Source organism: Eleutherodactylus coqui, chromosome 11 (assembly GCF_035609145.1).
Source record: "Eleutherodactylus coqui strain aEleCoq1 chromosome 11, aEleCoq1.hap1, whole genome shotgun sequence".
Classification (NCBI taxonomy): domain Eukaryota; kingdom Metazoa; phylum Chordata; class Amphibia; order Anura; family Eleutherodactylidae; genus Eleutherodactylus; species Eleutherodactylus coqui.
In genome coordinates, this window is record NC_089847.1 from 8,461,440 (window position 1) to 8,482,007 (window position 20,568).

General features: G+C 47.9%; 1 protein-coding gene across 3 annotated transcripts in view; it reads right to left on the minus strand.

The window, feature by feature from the left end:
• Positions 1 to 2,363: 2,363 nt before the first annotated feature.
• The window catches only part of PHKB (phosphorylase kinase regulatory subunit beta), a 177,273-nt gene continuing 159,068 nt past the window's right edge, over positions 2,364 to 20,568 (minus strand). For 2 of the 3 annotated variants that reach the window (XM_066583993.1, XM_066583996.1), the window contains 7 exons: positions 15,444 to 15,534; positions 11,548 to 11,750; positions 8,816 to 8,950; positions 7,620 to 7,749; positions 7,325 to 7,432; positions 6,392 to 6,532; positions 2,364 to 4,796 (listed from right to left, as the gene is read on the minus strand). In XM_066583993.1, coding sequence (XP_066440090.1) covers positions 4,659 to 4,796; positions 6,392 to 6,532; positions 7,325 to 7,432; positions 7,620 to 7,749; positions 8,816 to 8,950; positions 11,548 to 11,750; positions 15,444 to 15,534 — 946 coding nt within the window. In that variant the 3' untranslated portion in view covers positions 2,364 to 4,658. Of the gene's footprint in view, positions 4,797 to 6,391; positions 6,533 to 7,324; positions 7,433 to 7,619; positions 7,750 to 8,815; positions 8,951 to 11,547; positions 11,751 to 15,443; positions 15,535 to 18,719; positions 18,811 to 20,568 lie in introns of all 3 variants that reach the window. The other variant, XM_066583995.1, reaches the window with a different exon arrangement.

The window sequence follows — 20,568 nt, forward strand, 5'->3', positions numbered from 1 at the left end:
AGAAGACCCGGACTGCGCCGGCTCCATGGAAACGAGGACGCTAGCAACGGAGCAGGTAAGTGAAAAACTTCTTATAACTTCTGTATGGCTCATAATTAATGCACAATGTACATTACAAAGTGCATTAATATGGCCATACAGAAGTGTATAGACACAATTGCTTTCGCGGTATAGGTCCAATATAAGACATACCCCAAAAGTAAGACATAGTGGGGCTTTTGGGGATAAAAAGAAAGTAAGACACGGTCTTACTTTCGGGGAAACACGGTAATATCAACTGATAGAAAACAGATACAAAATAGGAATTTAAAACTTGGGCCTTCTTAACATCATTCTTAACCAATTCACCATTTGCATCTTGTAAGTATCCAATGGCATCTTTGATTTTTCTTTTGCTTTTGACCCCCAAATCCTTTTTATTGCTTTTGGCCTCTGTTGTAAGCCTCTCTTCATTATCAGCTTTAGCTCTTCTGACACTTGCCCTACAGTTTCTGCAGACCGTATTATATTCCTCTTTAGATATGCTAAAAAAGGAAGACAAATATGTTTATCAAATGGAAAAAGGGGGAATGTGTGCAGGTTCTGCGTTTATCTATCCGGGTCTCTTAAATGCTTCCTATTCTTCCTTCTTTTGAGAATCTCATTTCACAATATTTCCCGACCTTATTGGACATTTCTGTCCTTAAGAACATCCAGCCATTGGATCCTTCCTACGCTCTTTCATTAACCCATTGAGGGCAGATTTCATATCCTGTGTATACCGTTGTTACAATATACAGTAATTTTTTTTTTTATAGTGGTTGGAGTCAGGGGCAAAACTGGTGTCTTATGGGCTCCAGGGAAAATTTTGGACTTGGGGCCCCCCATTCTCCAAAGATATATGCCCCCTACAAAAAAAACCAAACCCAAAACACTAGACAAGGTAGCGATACAACAATTTCTACGTAGCTATACCTATGAATAATACAGCCATATATGTAACAAGTAACACATATAACCTCCATACGGTTACTGAACAAAGCCGACTATACCGTGGCCAATGGTACAACGATATAAGCCAAATGAAATCACAACATCATGATCAATGTAATAAACACTACATAATGACTGGATACCAGCACCATTGTACTACTGTATACAGCCCTCATATATAGACCAATGTTACCCCCAAACAGGGACCATTTAATCGTACATACCGGAGGAGCTTTGCAGACCGTATCAGTGATCACATGTGACATCCTCTCGTTACATTGTTCCCTTTTCTTCTCCATTCGGTCCAGACTGCCATACAGATTTCTTCCAGTCAGAACTAGTCTTTGCAGAATTTAACACAGACACCTTTGGCTCCTCGCTTTTCCAGTATCTGTTCCGCTTTTCCCCTATCTCTGCAAATACTCCAGCTATAGTGCCATAGACCATATTAATGCCCTCCCCCATGCCCTACACAGTGATAGTATTCCTCCTTGTGCCCATATAGTACTAGTGCTGTCTCACAGTAGGGCTGCTCCCCATTGATAGTAATAATGCCCTCCTTATGTAGCCCTCATATATTGTAATTCTCCACCCCCCCCATATATAGCAATGCAGTAATGCCCTTGTGCCACCTGCATCCCAATATGCTCAGTGTGCCTGGATCTCTGGAAGGCCATATGCTTAAAGCAGCGTACCGGAGTAAGTGGCATGGAGCACATAGCTTACTGGTCCGCCATGGTCTTCAACTGGATCGATGTACTGAAAGTGGTGCTTGCACAGGGCAGCTGGGCGGGCCTGCTATTTGCCCGGACGCAACCTGCGATAGTTACGCTACTGGTTGGAGCTCGAAACTCAATTCTGATACAAAGCTCCAAAACCCCTGCGTTCTGTCCCACAGCAAGCTACATTGGAGTTATACATCCAACACCAGGGGCAGCTCAGTTCATATGAATTTATATACCACCAGTTGGCCAATCAATAAATTTGTATTCCAAGAACTCCTGAGCTCCACCTAGTGGTGATCTCAGGCAGCCAGAACTGCATCATTTACATCTATGCAAGAGATTTGGAGCTCTGTATCAGGAAACCGAAGCACCGCCCGCTATAAAAACACACCATAAAATGAAGCAGGATGGAGTTTGGAAACTATATATGCATTTTAATCCCTATTTAGCCATTGCCCGCGTCTCGTGAGGGTGTAATGATACTTTGTGGCTGACTCCGCGATTCCTTGAGGGATTTTTATTTAGATCTTAAAACTAAAAAAAGGCGCAAGGACTGTTTTCTGCGGATCATGAATCACAGTAAATAAATACATTATAGTACAAATATCACCCCGGAACAGCAATTAGTATAAAAGCAAGAAATAAAAAGACGGCAAGAAATGTAAATCACTCCTCCAAGCCTCTTTATTTAATTATTCTTTCAAGTCATAAAAACGCTAATTGGCGCGGCTGCAGACATTGGTTGTGAGCGGGGCGTATTGGTAAATTATGGACTGCCGAGGACATTGCAGATGAGAACTCGTCCGGGGTATAAAAAACAAACATTCATTAAAAGACACACACACTCCCTTCACTGGCCTCTCAACGCAGGCAATTCACATCACACAAGAGGTTACATGTATTATTCCACTCCATTCACCTCCAAAGCTGCACTGAAACTGTTCATTATCCACACTACTCAGTCATATGACCTATCAGCTAAGCGCTGATTGTATAACCGTTACCTGAGCTCCCACAATGCACTAGTTTCTGGCAACGAGCAAGCAGAATTGCCGATACGGCTTTGGTTGTGACTGGAGCATAAAACTCATAATGGGTAACAGGATTGAAGAAGTTTTCCTTTAAGGACATCCTCTCTTTTTGGAAAACAGTAAGATATAGCTATGTAAGGGAGCCCATACCCACTGCCGATCCCGCTGCAACCGCAGGCGATTGCAGAGTGGCACCGGGACTCGTCGAGTTGAGTTTAGGTGCCAATCGGAGGAGATCTTCATGGCAGACGGGCATCCTAAAGCTCAAGAAACCGTAAAGTGAATGAGCAGGAATATACTATATAGAGCAGCAGCTTATACATATACAGTGCAAGAATCAGAGGCCCATCTTATTCAGAAATCTCTAAGCCTCGGTCCATCTTATTCACGAACGGTTGGCCTCGCCACAAGCCGGCATCACCCATGAACTGCTTAGAATAGTAGCGGCTGAAATCATATATATGGATGTAAATGTCTGGGCGGCAGTAGTCGTCATGGTGAGCAGGGACGATTCTACGCTTCCGGTCACTCATCCTATTGAAGAACACTACACTCATGCTTGATAACTGTGAACAATGATTTAAAGGGATTTTCTGGACTCTTTAACTGATGACCTGTCCTCAGAATAGGCCAGCAGTAGTTGATGGATGGGGGTCCACCACTTGGGACCCCCCGTCCATCAGCTGATCATTTTTTGTGTGTAAATACGCAGTACGCAAAAAAGTTGAAAGCACGGACCAACGATGCTATGAACAGGCGATTATCAGCCCATCTATGTGTGAATGAGCCCTTAGTAGACCAGTATTCGGGCTGGGACACCAGTCCAATATCACGGAGGCATAAATGCAGATTATGAAAGCGGCTGCACGCGGGGCGGAGAGGTTACACCTCCAGCATTCATCCTGTGAAGGCTGAGACACGCAGCGACAAACCGCACCGCAGGTCAAACTTCGTGTGTGGACGAGTCGCTGACCTCTCATTCGCATGCCGTACTGTAACCCGCAGCCATTCCACCCCGCGGGCCGCTACCCTGAAGCATAATCAACACCTAATGACAAGTTCTGCTATTTTCTACCATACATTTTTCTTCAATTCCTCCCTATTTTCAAGACCTCTGCTTGCTGTCAGTGACTGGAAGTAAAGAATAATGTTTGCAGACTATGAAAACCTGTATAACCCCAACGCTTCTCAGAGCTGAGCGTTCACTATGACTGTATCCGATCTAGAGGATACTGACAGAGGTCTCTAATTGGTTGCTCCCCAGCTGCTGGAAGACTACAAGTCGCAGCATGCACAGACTGTCAGGGAATGCGGGGAGTTGTAGTCTTACAACAGTTGGAGAAGCACCAGTTAGAGACCTCTATTGACAAATACAGTTTGTTACAATGTATCAGTCAGGAGTCGGGCTGTTTACATCACACAGGACTGTCCAGACTGGATACAACTGTAACAAACCCTCAGCTGTGAGACATTCTTCAGCATCTACTGGTTTTCATCTTCTGGATGTAAATAGGGATAGGTGCCAACTGAATGTTCGGAGCACCAAATCCGTTTAATGCACTATGTAAACTTACACTATTTGCGTAGCCCATCGTCTTCTACCGAGACCCGGCTACGCAAATAGCATAGGTGCGCTCCAACTACGCATCGCGCCACGCAGGTTAAGATCTGCTACGTCTGTAAATGAGAATATTTCCAGCCACTGACAGCAATCGCAGGACCTGAAAACAGAGAAGAGTTGAGTGACAATCTATGCTGTTTTGCCTTTTGCGCAGTTTTCCGCCGCTGCCGTGGGTCGCCGGTATGATGTACACGTCCGTGTTTATTGCAATGCAAAACAGAAGCCAAGCCTCGTGTAAGATGTGCGCGGTGCGACGAGTCAGTGATGGATGCAGGGGCTGCGCTCGCCGCGTGCCGCCGCTGAACGTCTTTAGCTGATGCTGCACGGGTCATCGCTGCTTGGCTTGACTTCAGTTTCCAGCAGCAGGTTCATGACGGCTTTTGTCAGGTAGCTACAGGTCCCTCTCTTGCCCAGTGGGGGAGTGTTGTAGAAAGCGGACATGTCATCCTGTAGAGAGAGCACAGAGCGTTAGCAGGATTATCGAAAGCCGCTGGGATCACAAGGCATCATCTGCTTGTTTATACAACACTACATGCTGCAGCGCGGGCGGGTGTGCGCCGTGGTGGAAAACACGGAGGAGCGGGGACCTCAGATGTTCTCTGCGAAGGAGGAAATCAGATTTGTGCTGTTGATGTGTTTATCTCACAGAGGATTGTCTAGACTGCATACAATGGTAACAAACCCTCAGCTGTGAGAAGTATAAAGGCCCCTTTACACGGACCGACAGTCTTCTAAACGACTGCCCGAACGCGGATGTCACCGCTACAGGTCGGCGGCGCTTGGGCAGAGCATTTAAACTGAAAGTCATGCCGCCCGCTCGTCCGCTTCTCGCTCAGTGCTTCACCTCCTATAGGAAGCGCTGTGCGGGGAGCATTTACACGGAACGGGAAGCCAGCGAGCCGAGAAAAGTCAGCTTAAATAACTGCGAACGACAACTGAGCGATTTTTTTTCGTATTCGCACTGAATGATTATAGCTCAAATCCGTTCATTTAGACAAATTTTGAGTGATTATCATTACGTGTAAATGGGCCTTCAGATCTGTGCAGCTTCTCAGTTTTTAGAGCTAAACAAGAATGTTCCATTTCAGTGACAGGAAGTGGAGATCCTAAAAATGGCGAGGAACTGAAACAAAGTGTAGCAGAAAGTTGCAAAACTTTTCATTCTACACCGATGAAAAGGGTTTTCTATAAATAAAGCTTGATTACTGCATGACGAAGAGATCTACAACTTTTTAATATACTTTTCAAGATCTCTGCTTGCTGTCAGTGAATAACAACTATTTTTACATTCAGAAGCTGCAAACTCTACAAATCTAGTCCTCCTCTCCGGTAAGAAGAGGGTGCAATTGTATCCAGTCTAGACAATGCTCTGTGAGCTGAACAGCTGGAACTCCAGACAAACATTGTACATAGCTAGTCCTATTCTCTGCTGAGAAGTAGATACAATTTATCCAGTCTGCACAATACTCTGTGTGCTAAACAGCCCGGACATCAGACTGACACATTGTACAGAGCTAGTCATGCTCTCAGCTATATCCAGTCTAGACAATGCTCTGTAAGCTAAACAGCCCCAACTCTACTGCTCAAGAGCTGCACAAATGTCGCTGGTAGTTTGCTACAATGTGTCTGTCTGGAGTCTTTGCTGTTTAGCTCACAGAGCATTGTCTAGACTTGATACGATTGTATCTACCTCTCAAGTGACAGCAGGACTAGCCATGTGCAGGTTTACAGCTCCAGTTGGAAGCCATAGTGTTCTCATTCACTGACAGCAAGCAAATGTATTAAATGGTGAAGAAGAGGTGAATTAGAAAGTTGTAGAAACTGACATTTCTACATTGATTAAGGTAACCCCTCTTCTATATGGTAGGCCCCTGCACCTCTCTCATGGGACTGCAGGCTTCGGCCCCATCTGACCTCCGCTCTCGGCCGCGCCGCTCCGGTGACTGTCTGGATTTAATTTGAAGCGCTGGGCTATGTTTGTGTAGATTACGATCAGCCGTCTTGTGAGGTGACCTTCAGCCGGGGCCGGCGTCCCGCCTCACCTGCTTTTCTGCTCCTAGCAGTCGGCTCTGGTCACGCTGAAAATAACTGAACGCCTCTTTCACCAGATTGTCCAAATCGACCTTCTCTTGAAATTCGAACTCGGGGTTTCTCTCCAGGATTACGGAGACGACCATCAGCAGCTGGGGAAGGATGAGGGGTCAGGATCAGTGACAGCATAATGGGGGGGGATTTATTTTTGCAACCCCCTTAACTAATTTCCCATATTTTACTGCAGGAACTATAAGGGCCCATTTATACAGGCATATATATATATATATACACATATACATACACACACACACGCTGTGTAATAAGCAGCGATGAATCCCCACTGATTGGCATTTACGAGCATGGAAAAAAACTCCAATATGTCCTACTTTGGTCTGTATTATAGACAGCAACAGCCCATTAAAGTCAATGGCAGTGTGCAAATACGCATGAGACATATGCATTTCTTGGAATCAATGGACCTGCTTACGTTTTTTTTTTTTTGTGCGTGTCATAAACGCTATCAATACGGACGCTAGAAATGCAAGCAGGGCCAGAAACACAGGGAACACGCAGCGCTTTGGTCCATGAAAATGATGCATATTCACGGACCCAAACTGTATACGCTGGTGTGAATGATCCCCAACTGTGACCGCTGTCCATGAAGGTGACCCCAAATATACGCGTGTCACCTGCAGCGTCAGACTGCGTCCACATATAGTGGTTTTGGGAAACGGCAGCAAAGATAGGACATACCACTGCTGCAAACGCCAATCGCCCTTCAGGGTATGTTCACACGGTTCCACAGTGGAAAAATCTGCATCAAAGCCGCATCAAAATCCACAATGGTGCATCTTTTATGCAATTTTGGTTCCGATTTTCCGTTTCGCACCATTTCTGCTCCGTGTGAACACACCATAAACATAACCAATCCAACTAGTTACCTCAACGATGATCTGCCGGTATTCAGGCTGCGAGATGTTCCGCAGCATGTCCTCCACCAGTAGGGAGAAGTTCATCTCGTACATGGTCATGTCAGACAGGGTGGGTTGCTGTACAGGAAAGGGACAAAGGGTTAAATCCCAAGTGATGTAGGCGACGTGTTCGCAGTTTTTGCAGCGAAGTCATGTGATCCGCCCGCATATCATTAGTGGTGATGGTACAAAATGTCGCACTTTGATCTACCACAATCACAGAGCATGAAATCATCATGGCGGACCCCCATCCTATAATATGTACCTGAGGGAGGAAGTTTCCGGCTACTATGATCCCGCTGGGTGTCCGCTCCAGAATCTGCCACACGCGGTCGTAGAATCCGGACGGATTCCTGTTCAGAGAGCCGTCTATCTGCCTGCGGTTCAGCCAGCACCTGCGCAGGGATGGAGGGTCCAAGTCACAACACAGACGGCAGGTATTCGGTATTAAAAAGGGAAACAGTCAGTAATGTGGATGGGAGGGGCGGAGGCTGGAGACACCCGAGCTACACGGTATCTGTAACCCCCATGGAAGTGAAACAGAAACAGTGCAGCTCGTGGCGCTATGACCGGTCCACAACGGACATTCACTTCTATGGGCGCTACGGAAACAGTGTTGCGCATCGGTAAGTGTTTCCATAATTCCTGGTGTCCACCAAGCCACGGGCACCGGGGGGGGGGGGGGGGGGGGGGGGGGTAGGGCACAAGTCAAGGTAAGTGGGAGCACATCCTCTTATAGCATACCCCAGATCCCGATGATATGCAATAAAAGTCAAGATGAGAAACCGCTTTACATCTTCTGACCAAGTCTGATGATCTTCATTGCCTTTTACTCCAAACACAGCCAGAGCTGCACTCACTGTCCTGCTGTAAGAACCATCTCCATCAGGCGAGCCGCCCTCCTTTACAATAATGGACTCCGATTCCTTGCAGTGTGTAGCATGTAGAGATGCCATTACTCCCATCTCTCACAATGTACTACAGAGATCATCCTCTATAGAACAGACGCAGGACTTAGATCTTACTATGTAGCCCATTTACCCAAGCTACCACAATGACCTGCTTCTAAAAAAAATTGTGGATGCAGCTTTGGTTGTGACTAGAGCTCAAGACATGATGAAATCCAAGGGTGAAGCTACGCAGCATTAGGCTACATTCACACAGCCACGTAATGCCCATGACAACTGGGTGCACAACAGATCGGACAGCACACAGACGCCGTTTGTAGGCGGTCCGATGTTCACGGCCCCCGCATGTCGCATGGAAACGGATGAGAACACGACATACGGATCCATGTAAAGAGAAAGCCTCGCTGGCCATTGTGGGTCCGTGTATTAAATACGGCATCGCCATACATTTTGTCTTGGGGTGAAGTGCTGATCGCACCTCGAGCCGCGCAGCCGCCTCCTCGTGAAGGGGGGGCACAGACATGACGCGTTTCACTCCAGAGCTGCTCCTCACCTCCCGGACTGCTGCGGCTGCAGGATACACAGGAGAAGCTGTTTGATCTCACTGGGTGATAGCTGGTAGATGTCCGTCTCCGGCTGATCCCCGCTGCGGATCTGAAGTTCGTATCTCATGGCGTGAATAATCCATCTGGAACAGAAAAGAGTTCAGAGCGGGAGGAGCAATAACTGGAATATCCCCCCCCCCCCCTCTATTTGGGGCCCCTTATGCTGGTCTTATATGATTAGCAACAGGAGGGACTAAAACCACAATAAATGATCATTGTTCGTTATTTAAAGGCACGGTAACCCAGTAACACCATTATATTTTTCTCTCGAGCTGTACATTTATATTAACCACTTAGTGACCGCAAGACGCCTTTTTATTTACGGACCTCACTAATGGGCTTTAAACCTGCACACACATCTTTGTATGGCGGTGGTTTGGCTGACTACTGACAACCAGGCTCCTGCTCTAACAGCCAAGAGCCCATAGCATGGCATGTCCCATTAAAGGGGTTGTCTGTGCTTTTACTATTGATGACCTATCCTCAGTCATCAATAATGTATTATTGGGGGTCCGCTCTAGGAATTCCCCACTGATTCGTTGATTTCCAGCACAGCTGTCATTGAGGACAGCACTGGAAGCAGACAGCGCTGTCCATACGCATTGAATTAAATGGCAGCTATGCCTGCAGTATCAGCCTGGGCTACTGCAATACCAACAGTGCTGTCTGCAATGCCAGTGGTGCTGAGAACCAACTGATCGCCAGGGATCCTGAGTGGCGGACCTCCTTTGATCAACTATTGATAACCAATTCGGAAGAGAGGTCACTAATAGGAAAAGTCCGGGAGAAGAACCACTTTCAGTAGATTTGCTTTTCTGGACAGCAAGAAAGCTGGGTACCAACCCCTGTAAGGCATCATGACAGCGGGGGCCTATTTCTGTGTTAGAAGACATTTAGAGGCTGCCACATGGTGTCACGACTGACGCTAGTGTGTCTGACAACCACTAGACTGCCGGCTGATCCTGCAGAGCATCAGGTGTCGTCTGCAGGTGGCGCTATTCTTTGCTGATGCATAAGCAGGAAGGGGTGAGGCTGACAGATCGAGCTAACGAGCCCAATAATCGCCATTTCCCTAATCACCTCGCCGCTTCCATCTACAGACATTCATCTGCGGAGATGGCTCTGCACATTACAGCCAAGAGCTGCAGCGGCAACCTTGCTTATAATGTTAAGCCCCAACCGTAAAAGCCGTTTTTCTCCCTCTGATGGCTCAGTAAATGATTTGGTGTCGCAAAAATCCAGATCCGTTAAAAAATTGCACAGTTTTCACACATTTGGTGTGAAAAAGATTTTTGCGCAGTGCAAAGATAACCATGACCTGTGAATGTTCGCCAAGAATCCACTTAATAGGGAGGGACAGATCACAGCCCGCTGACCGTGATGGCTGGTACTGGGGGGGGGGTTACATGCCCAGAGTGCGCGGATGGGCTGCGGGTCGGACGACTTCCATTGACTTCTGTGCTGATTCTGAACAAAAATAGAACATGCTGCGGTTTTAAATCTGCTCCCGTAAATCGCAACCGCTATGCGCTCGTCTGAGCGGACACGCCAATGTTCTAGACTTTCCATTTGCGTGGAATACCGCGGATCGTCCGCACGGGTGACGATCACGGATTTTTCAATTGAAATCCAGTTGTGTGAGACCAGCCTAAGGCTGCTTTATATTAGGGTCTCCAATCTGTGAAACTACCACTCCCAGCATGCACTGCAGCAGTCAGGCCACGCTGAGCGTTGCAATATCACCCCGGTGTGAGATCACTGGTCTAAGTAATAGTTTTCATAGTCTCAATTTCAACATGGCATTTCCAGCTGGGACTTGTAGTACGTGCACAGCCAGGGAGCAGCGGTCCCCCGCCCTGGTGTGAGCGGCGCGCAGGTGAGCTCAGGTCTCTCCAGTAATGGTTCTGTCAAGCGCTTGTTCTATTTCAACAGGAGCGGCCGAGCAGAAATCAATAGTGAAGCTCTAAATCAAATCCAGAATTGAAAGCGCTCGGCGCAGGAGGCCTCACTCTACTTGCCAGAGCGCCAAAGTGGATGACGGCGATTAACCCCGCAGTGCAGGGCACCGAGTGCTGCATTCCTGAAGACAGTTTAGTCATTTTTTTGGGGTGCTTGCTGTCAGTGAATGAAAACATTCCTATTTACGAGCATCTGAAAACGGTCAGAGGTAGCCAATGAGACAACCCCTTTAAAGGTGTATTCCCAAGGTAGGTGATAAAAGTCTGAAAGGTGAGTATCTCACTGCTGAGACCCTCGCTGATCATGTGACCCCCTCTTCTTGTCATTGAGGGTTTGCTGCACCCACCCCTAGTGATGAAAGACTGGATAGAGGGGCGGTTGCGTATGTGCTGTGCAGCTCCATTAATGTCAATAGGGATGACAGAAATGTCTGAGTACAGGCGCTTCGCTATCTCCATCAACCCCATTGAAGCTGACGGAAGGGGCATGGCACATGCTCAACCACAGCTCCATTTTATCTCCTCCCCATTATGGGTGTGGTGCATGCATGCAGCAAGGAGGAAAGGGTGTAACGGGACCCCCCATTCTTAGGATCAGAGAGGGTGTCAGTGGTGGGAACTCTACTGATCAGACTTTTATCACCTGTCTTGGGAATATCCCTTTAATTGGATTTGGGTGTGTGCGGGGGCAAACGCTGACCCATTTCTGGGCGCTTACTCACCCCACACGTATCTTTAGCATGCCGCTGAACAGCTGAGGAGTGTTGGAGACGATCCACCCGATGTGAATGACCAGTTCTTGCTGCAGGACGGCCTCCCGGTCATCGTATGGACTGCACTTGCTGTAGAGGATATCCTTTATCACCCCGGGTGACAGCGGGTTGGAGATAACCGCTTCCTCGTGGCCGAAAACGCCAAGAGTAACCTAAAAACAGTAAGCACATCATGGCGCAAAATGGGCATATATCTGCCCTACACAATGCCCAAGGTGCACATGCAAAGCCCAGAGACCGAGCAGCGAACAGTCACCCGTTATTAACCCTTAATGCAGCAACTCCGACACTGATTTGCATAATCTAAGTAAGTGGATGATAAATGTCAGCGGCAGCAACAGGTCAGTCTGCTAGCTGAATCACGGGGCCGGATTAGTACTGAGGAGTCTTCTGTATGAAACTTCCTAATATACATTCAATAGCTATTTTCAAGAAGTCTGCTTGCTGTCAGTGAATAGGAGCATTCCAGAGGCAGAAAACCATAAAAGACCTAATACTTCCTCCAGCCAGGGGTTTGCTACAGTTACATGCAATCCTCTGATGAATCAGTCTGGAGTCCAGGTTGTTTACATGTTACCTGCAGTGATACATTGTAGCAAAGTAACAGGACAGGAGAAGAGGATTGTCTGCACTGATACACTGTAACAATCCCTCAGCTGTGAGAAGTATCATGTCAGGATTTTTATTTTTTTCAGTCTCAATGTATAAAAGAATGTCAGCAGTCCCTGACAAGAATCAGAGATCTTAAAATTTCTTGACTATAAGGCCGGCTGTCCACGGGCAATGCAGTATCCCGCGGCGAAGCTCCGCCGCAGGAGCCGCCGCCGAATCTCCGATGGTCACTCGTGGACAGGTGCTGGCGCTTTCCATAGCAATGCTATGGGAAGTGTCGGCCGGCGTGAAATCACTGCCGTGGACAGGGGGCCTAACTGCGTATGAAGAGACAGAGGGGCATTATGGCAAGCAGAGGAGATTAAAGCGGATGCACCAAAACTAACTTCTATCCACAGGACGGGTGATAAGAGTCTTATTAGTAGGGGTCTCATCGCTGAGAAGCCCACCAATCCTGTGAACAGGACTCCCATGTCCCCTTCTTCTCTACACGGTGAGATCACTGCACCCCCTACAGTGCGGAGACTGAACAGAGCAGTGTTCGCAGAAGTGCGGTGCCGCGCCATTCATTTCAATGGGAGCGATGGAAGTAGCCGAGTACAAGCGCTCCGCTATCTCCAGTGTCCCAATGAAGATGAATAGAGCAGCACCGCTCATGTGCGACCGTCACTCCATTCAATCACCTCCTCAATGTGGGGGGGTGCAGTAAATCCACAGTGAGAAGGAGACGGAGACCCCCATTCTCAGGTCAGTGATGGTTCCAGTGGGGAGATCTTCACCATTCAAGAATTTACCTAGGTGATAAATCAATTTTGGTACAACCCCTTTAAATGCGGAGGCGGCCTTATCCATGTTGGTGGTGCTCACCATTAAAGTCTATGCATGGCGTTGGGGCGCCAATGCATTTAGTGATCCCCACTATATAGCTGTATTGACTTGCTGCAAAGGGGACCCTCATTCTTCCTCTAGGACCCCCACCTATCAGTCCCTTACAGTGAGCTCTGCGGATGAGCCTTGTTGTCCTCCTTTAGCTTATATAGGTGTATGTAATTATAGACAAGGTGAGTCAGAAGTCAAGAACCGCCCGACTATTCTGGAAGGAGTTTAAAAACAAGAAAAAAAATGTATTCCACTTCTTAAATTCACACGACCAAATGAAGCGGTCATAGGGTTAGGTCACATGACTAAAGACAAATACTAGCGCGGGACTTCATGCGTAATTGTTTATATACACCATGTTGACACAAATATTGGGACGCACATAGAAGGGCATGGAATTGGATTTCCCCCCCACATTTTCGATCCGGTGTTGGGCCTCTGTTGGCCTCCATGACTGCAGTCACCCTTCGCTGCCACCTTCCACCGAATCCCCATAGATGTGTGGAGGGATTTGTCTTCATTCCTCGAGGAGCTTTAGATAGTGATGAGGGGATGATGGTTATGTTGGGCGCACGGATACGGCATTCTAGTTCGTCCCAAAGATGCTTGATGGGATTGAGATCCGGACTTTGGGTGGCCAATGAAGTTTTCACATGTGCTGCTCCCCCACACTGCGTGCCGTATGACATGGCGCTCAGTCATGTTGGTGTATTACCACAGGGGAGGTAATGCCACATTGTCCGGGATGTCTCTGTACCCATTGGTGTTGGGGTTGAACTTCACTATAACCAATGGCCCTGGTCCTTCCCAGCAGAACCCCCACCCCTCCCACCATAACAGAACCTCCTCCAAACCTCACTGTTGGGATGATGCGTCACGTAGAAACTGCACTCCAGCCAACTGCCACACCCAAGTGCGCCCATTTGATCGGAAGACTGTGTCCGGTGATTCATCCACAACGCTTGGCTACACTCACTTAGAGCCTGTCGCTCCAAGCTCCATCACAGGCACCGCTGTGCATTCACTGCTGGGATGTTGTGGGCAGCCGCTCGTCCATGGTAACCCTTCACATGCCGTTCCCTATGGAGGGTTCTGGTGCTAATGGATGTCCCAATGGCATGCAAGCCCCCCGGTGTGAGTGTTTCAGCTAATGCTGTCTGTGATGTCTTCACAGCTCCTACAAGGCTTTGTTGTCCACATTCTGTCAGCTTACGGGGTCTCCCTGAACATGGCGGCACCGCATACACCGGATGGCTTTCATCTCCCAATAACATAGTCAACAGTGGACTCTGGATGGTCCAGAAGATGTGATGTCCATACTGATGGGTTAGTGACATCCCCCCCACCAGACCCTGTCATCAGCTCTACACCCAGTGACATCCCCCCACCAGACCCCGTTGTCAGCTCTAAACCTGGTGACATCCCCCCACCAGACCCCGTTGTCAGCTCTACATCTGGTGACATCCCCCCAGCAGACCCCATTGTCAGCTCTACACCTGGTGACATCCCTCCACCAGACCCCGTGTCAGCCCTGTACCTGGTGACATCCCCCCACCAGACCCCGTTGTCAGCTCTACACCTGGTGACATCCCCCCACCAGACCCCGTTGTCAGCCCTGCACCTGGTGACATCCCCCCACCAGACCCCGTTGTCAGCTCTACACCTGGCGACATCCCTCCACCAGATCCCATTGTTAGCTCTACACTTGGTGACATCCCCCCACCAGACCCCATTGTCAGCTCTACACCTGGGGGCATCCCCCCCACCAGACCCCGTTGTCAGCTCTACACCTGGTGACATCCCCCACCAGACCCCGTTGTCAGCTCTACACCCGGTGACATCCCACGATCAGACTCCGTTGTCAGCTCTACACCTGGTGACATCCCTCCACCAGGCCCCGTTGTCAGCTCTACACCTGGTGACATCCCTCCACCAGACCCCGTTGTCAGCTCTACACCTGGTGACATCCCCCCACCAGACCCCGTTGTCAGCTCTACACTTGCGGGCATCTGATGGTTTCTGTACTGGGGTCTCCTGTGTGAACCTCTCCTTTATATCTAATGCTCACACATCACCAGGCCGCATGGGACTGTTGGGGGGCCGATACTTTTGTCAACATGGCGTACATATTCTCTATACGATCTTAATTACTTACAAGTTTTTTGTTTTTTCCCCAGAAGTGTCCGCAGCTCTTAGCGTTGGATTGATCCCCATTACACCAACAGTGAGGTGCAGCGAGGACCCCCTAATACTGCAGAGGGGGGCAGGTTCCTGACATCTGACTCACCATCATATATGGTTATGATTGGACACATATACACCTCTGGTGATACAATGGCGGTCGGAGTACTCACCTGCTTGCCCTGCACTAATGCGTTAGTTATAGACGGGGCCAGGCTGTCCACTATTTTACCTAATAGACTGGCAGCGAGACGCACAACAGACCTGTAAGCAGAAAACAGAGCAGATCCACTCCACCGGTCATACATGCACATGGCAGAGCAGCGGCAGCACAATATCAGTCTGGAGGCAGAGACCCCCCTTACATCACTATCTGCATATTACATGAGACAGTCTCCATTAGCGGAGTGCGGCAGGTGATCCGTCGCGATTGTATTAAAATCATCCGTCACACTAACGAACTACAGAAGGCAATTAATGGAGATGAAACATGCAGGAAATGATGGGAACGAGGTGAAATTATGGAAAAGGGGGTCAGTATCTATCTTGTGCATCAGAACGCGGGGGCCGCTGACACCCACCCTAAGAAGGTTCCATCTAGATACAATGAAGCAACCCCACTTGTTACATCTAGGAGGCGCTGCCACCATTCTACGGGCTTTCTTGGGATACATTAGCATTGTGTGCCGACAACTGCATATTAACCCCTTCCTGATGTGCACTGTACATATTAGTTGTCAGCATATAGAGCGGGCCTGGGAGCCGATCCTGCAACATGCATGGCAGGTGTCAGCAATCTATGACAGCTGACACCCGCCGCAGCAACAGCTGCAATCTGGGATCATGCAGATTGCATGTTAACCCTTTAAATGCTGTCAATTATGACAGTGGCATCTTAATGCCCCGATCAGGGTTTGGCAGTTTTGAACGCCCCCTCCGACCGTGCAATCAAGGGAGATGGGGGGTGCAGTTCAGTTGTCATGGCATCCAAGGCTCCCAGGGCTGCCATGAAAGAATGCCTTTCAAGGAGTGGCGGTGGCAGGTCTTAATAAACTGTCTGTTAGAACGCGGCATACTGTAATGCAATATTATGTTGTATTGTATGAGCGATCAAACGATCGCAAGTTCAGATCCCCCGTGGAGACTAAAAATTGGAAATTGAGTAAATAAAATTTATTAAATATTAGAAAAAAATAAAAAAGTAGTAAAAGTATTTTTTTCAAATCCTTTCCCCAGTTCGCTCATCAAAAGACAAAAATATATATATATTTGAAATTATATTGTGTACAAACCCCACTATATAAATTTGGTATCGCCGTAATTGTATGAACCCGCAGAATAAGGAGAACATGTTATTTTTACTGCGCTGAGAATGTTGTAAAAGCAAACGATCGCCAAAAATTGCGCACATACATTTTTTTCCCATTTTCTCACTTAGAAATGTTTAAGTTCTCCAGGACATTATATGGGACATTAAAGGGCACCACTGAGGAACACAACGCGTCCCGCAAACAATAAGCCCTTGTGTAACCGGAAAGAGGTATTTTGTGGGGACGGAGTTAGAAGACGTAAAAAGGCCACAGTGGGAAGGGGTTAAACTGCTCCCATAATGCTTTTTTTGCAATGAATTGTGATTTGCTACAGAAAGACGATACAAATCCCAAAAAGCCTCGTTACGCACATACACTGATCATGTAAAGCAGTGCGAATGGAATGTGCGATGCCGGATGGGACTGCTGGATATAGCCAAGTTCAACAATATCCGGCAGTCCCACATAAATGAATGGAGCAGAAGCACACTCCTTAACTGCCTCTGCTTTAAGCAGTGGAGGTCCCAGCGGTCAGGTCCCCACCGATCAGACACCTAAACAAGTTTTCCTGCTTTAAATGATTTATGCTCTTATTCTCAGAATAGACCACCAAGAGTAGATCAGTGGGGGTCTGCCATGCAGGACTCGCACTAGTCAGTTGTTTGCTGGGCTGACATGTCCATGCAAGCAGCCGATTTCTGCAGGAAGCAGACAGCTCCGTTTCCACTGCAGTGACCAGGTTTGGTATTTCAGACATTGAAGTATATGCAAACTTTGCCTGCAATACCAAGTCTGGCCACCGCTGTAAAAACGGAGCTGCCTGCTCCCTGCAGAAATCAACCCGTCAAACAGCTGGGATCCTGGGCAGTAGACACTCGCCTATCTATTATTGATGACCCATCATGAGCAGAGACCAATAGTTAAAAGTTGAACATGTCCTTATACCCTATCCCATGGACTGGGGAGAACTTTAAATCTTGGCACAATTCATAAAGCTTTCAAGAGAACAGAGGGACAAAGTTCTACTAATATGACCCCCCATCAAGGGAATTAAGAAAACGCTCCGGATCCCTTCTGCGCAGTTCACTTTAAACACGGTTATAAATCAGCCATGAGTCTCATCTCTTCTGCTCTCCGTCTCTCCTGATCCAACGAGGGGCAGTACAGAGGCGTCTCCAGGTATCCGCATTATCCGCTGTCCTATAGCTCATTAACAGCGTAGTCTAGTCCTGTCTGCGTCCACCGGGGATCAGCCAGGGCGCTGACACTTAATTGGTGGTTATTTTCTGCTGCAGTCGCTTTGGGTTTTACTCCCCAGAACTCCATGCAATTAGGATAACGAACGTCATGAAGTCGCCCTGTATAATGTGTCGGGGAGCTGCTAATAGCTGATAATGGAGCTTTTAGTCCGGTCCGCGCTGCTGTTAATGGGCCGCTGCCAGGTAAAAGTAACCGCGAGTCTGGCTGCAGCGTCATTAATAGTCGTAAAGTGATGGGCTGGTCTGGAGTATTGGGAAGCCGCTAATTAACTGCGAGGACTTCAGGATGTTACCGCACTGATAAAGCTGAGCGACCTGTTCCCTGGAGTCTCATCCACAGGTGCAGCAGAGCTGAGCTTGTCACCTGGCACAACCCCTGCAGAAACTAAAGACCTGATACTTGTATTACACTTTATTTATGCCCCTTGCGTAATAATAAGCTGCAGGATTGAACATGTATGTAGATGTAGCAGAGTTAAGTTTGTTAATTGCACAAACACAGCTGCGGCTGGTATATTTACATAGGACTGCAGGAAACCCCCCCTGAATTATTTTTAGGGCTCATTCACATGGGTGTATGTAGTTTTTGATCTGTGAATGCGCTGTGAATGTTCATGCACTGAAACACTGCCCATCCGGCCCTGCTTGTATTAACCGCGATTTTCAGCAAATTCAGCTCTGCTACATCTGAATGCATGAAAGGAGCCACAAAAGCCACTTGCACAAAAATCCCTACGGTCTCTCAGCCGCCACCGGTTAGTTCATGCCTGTTAATCTCAAATACGTGAAAATGTTGATTAATTTTTTTTTCTGGTAGTGCCAAGCGCAAAGCAAGCAATGGCTGCTCCAGTAAAAGCCGACAACGCAAGCGGCTTTTTACCTGCTTCCCGTGTACCAGGATGCTGGTGATATGTGGCGCTATGGATGAGCATAACCTCTGAGAGAAGGCAGAGGTGTAACGGACCACAAACCTGCGTGCGACAACAGATGCCAGTCATGGTGGGGTTGAGGAAGGATGCGGCGGTGGGGTGTAGGGAGGGTGCGGCAGTAGGGTGGAGGGAGGGAGGGTGCGGCGGTGGGGTGGAGGGAGGGTGCGGCTGGGGGTGCAGGGAGGGTGTGGCGGATGTTTGGGAGGTTGGCAGTCCTTTTTTAAGAAACCCCGACTTCCTCATCTTCCTGTTGTCCTTCAGACATTCTATACAATCACCTCCTACATATACTGGGGTGCAATGTGTGATGCTAAAATTGCATGAGGGTTCATATGAACCAAAGTGCAGTTCCACCTTTACCCAGGAGTTTACCCATAACCTTTCGAGATAATTTGCATACAAAGTGGAGTAGCCATGGGAACACTTTGCTTTAATTATCAAATACTAACAGAGTTATTCTGTCTTCTACTCCAGTCACAGCTAAAGCTGTTGTCACAATTTTGATGCCGTCTAGCTGACATGTACTAATGGTTAGCTGCAGCTCTGGATGTGACTATAATAATGATGTGTCCCTAGAACAGGACAAGCCATTGAGGTGCTCCGCTGTATGTGTGTGAGATATTCTATGAACTACTTACACCATTAGTGTGATAATAAGTAGTAAAACCTCATTTCTGTCTTCTATATCCACATTTATAAAGCGTCATCACTGCACAATGACAAGTTCTGCAGCTTTCTAGCTCTCCTTCACAATCTTCAAGATCTCTGCTTGCTGTCAGTGAGTGGATATATTCTTACTTCCATCCACAAGCAGGCGGCTGGTTCTGAAAATAGCTGCAGCACAAACTGCTGTACAAGAGAGCGCAGACTCCATTCCCTGCAGCCGGACGCCAGCAGAAAAGAAGGTTCTCATTCAATGAAAGCACACACAGATCTTGAAAATGTCTTTTGGCATCAAGAACCGCACTCCACAGGAACATACCATGTGTTCAGCACCATAGAGAGTGCCCCCCACTATGTACCACAGAGTGCCCCCCTCCACTATAAATGTGCCATGGAGAGCCCCCCTCACTATAAAAGTTACTATTTGGCATGAAGAGTCCAACCCCACACTAGGAACAAACTATCCAGCACCAAGGAGACTGCTACCCTCACCATAAAAACCACCATTCAGTACCATGAAGAGTGCCCCCTGCTGTCAACCTACCATCCATTCAACACTACAAAGTGTGCAACCCCCGAACTATAAAAATACTATTCAGCACCTTGAAGAGTGCCCACTACTATGAAAGTACCATCCATTCAGCGAGACCCCCACTATGAAAGTACCGCAGAGAGTTTAACAAAGCGTGCCCCTCTATCTACAAAAGCTACCAATTTGGCACAAAGACCCCCCGCCCCAAGAAACATACTATTTTAGCACCAACTAGACTGGTAGTAGAGAGAGTGCCCCCTACTATGAACCTACTATTCAGCACCATGGACAGCGCCCACACTATGAACCATATGCATCAGTACCATGGACAGTGCCCCCACTATGAACCATATGCATCAGTACCATGGACAGCGCCCCTACTATGAACCTACCATTCAGCACCATGGACAGTGCCCCCCTTATGACCCATACACATCAGCACCATGGACAGTGCCCCCACTATGAACCATATGCATCAGTACCATGGACAGCGCCCCATACTATGAACCTACCATTCAGCACCATGGACAGTGCCCCCATTATAAAGGACAGGCCCCTTACAAAATGTACCATTCAGCTCACAGATGACCTCCCAACTATGCAAA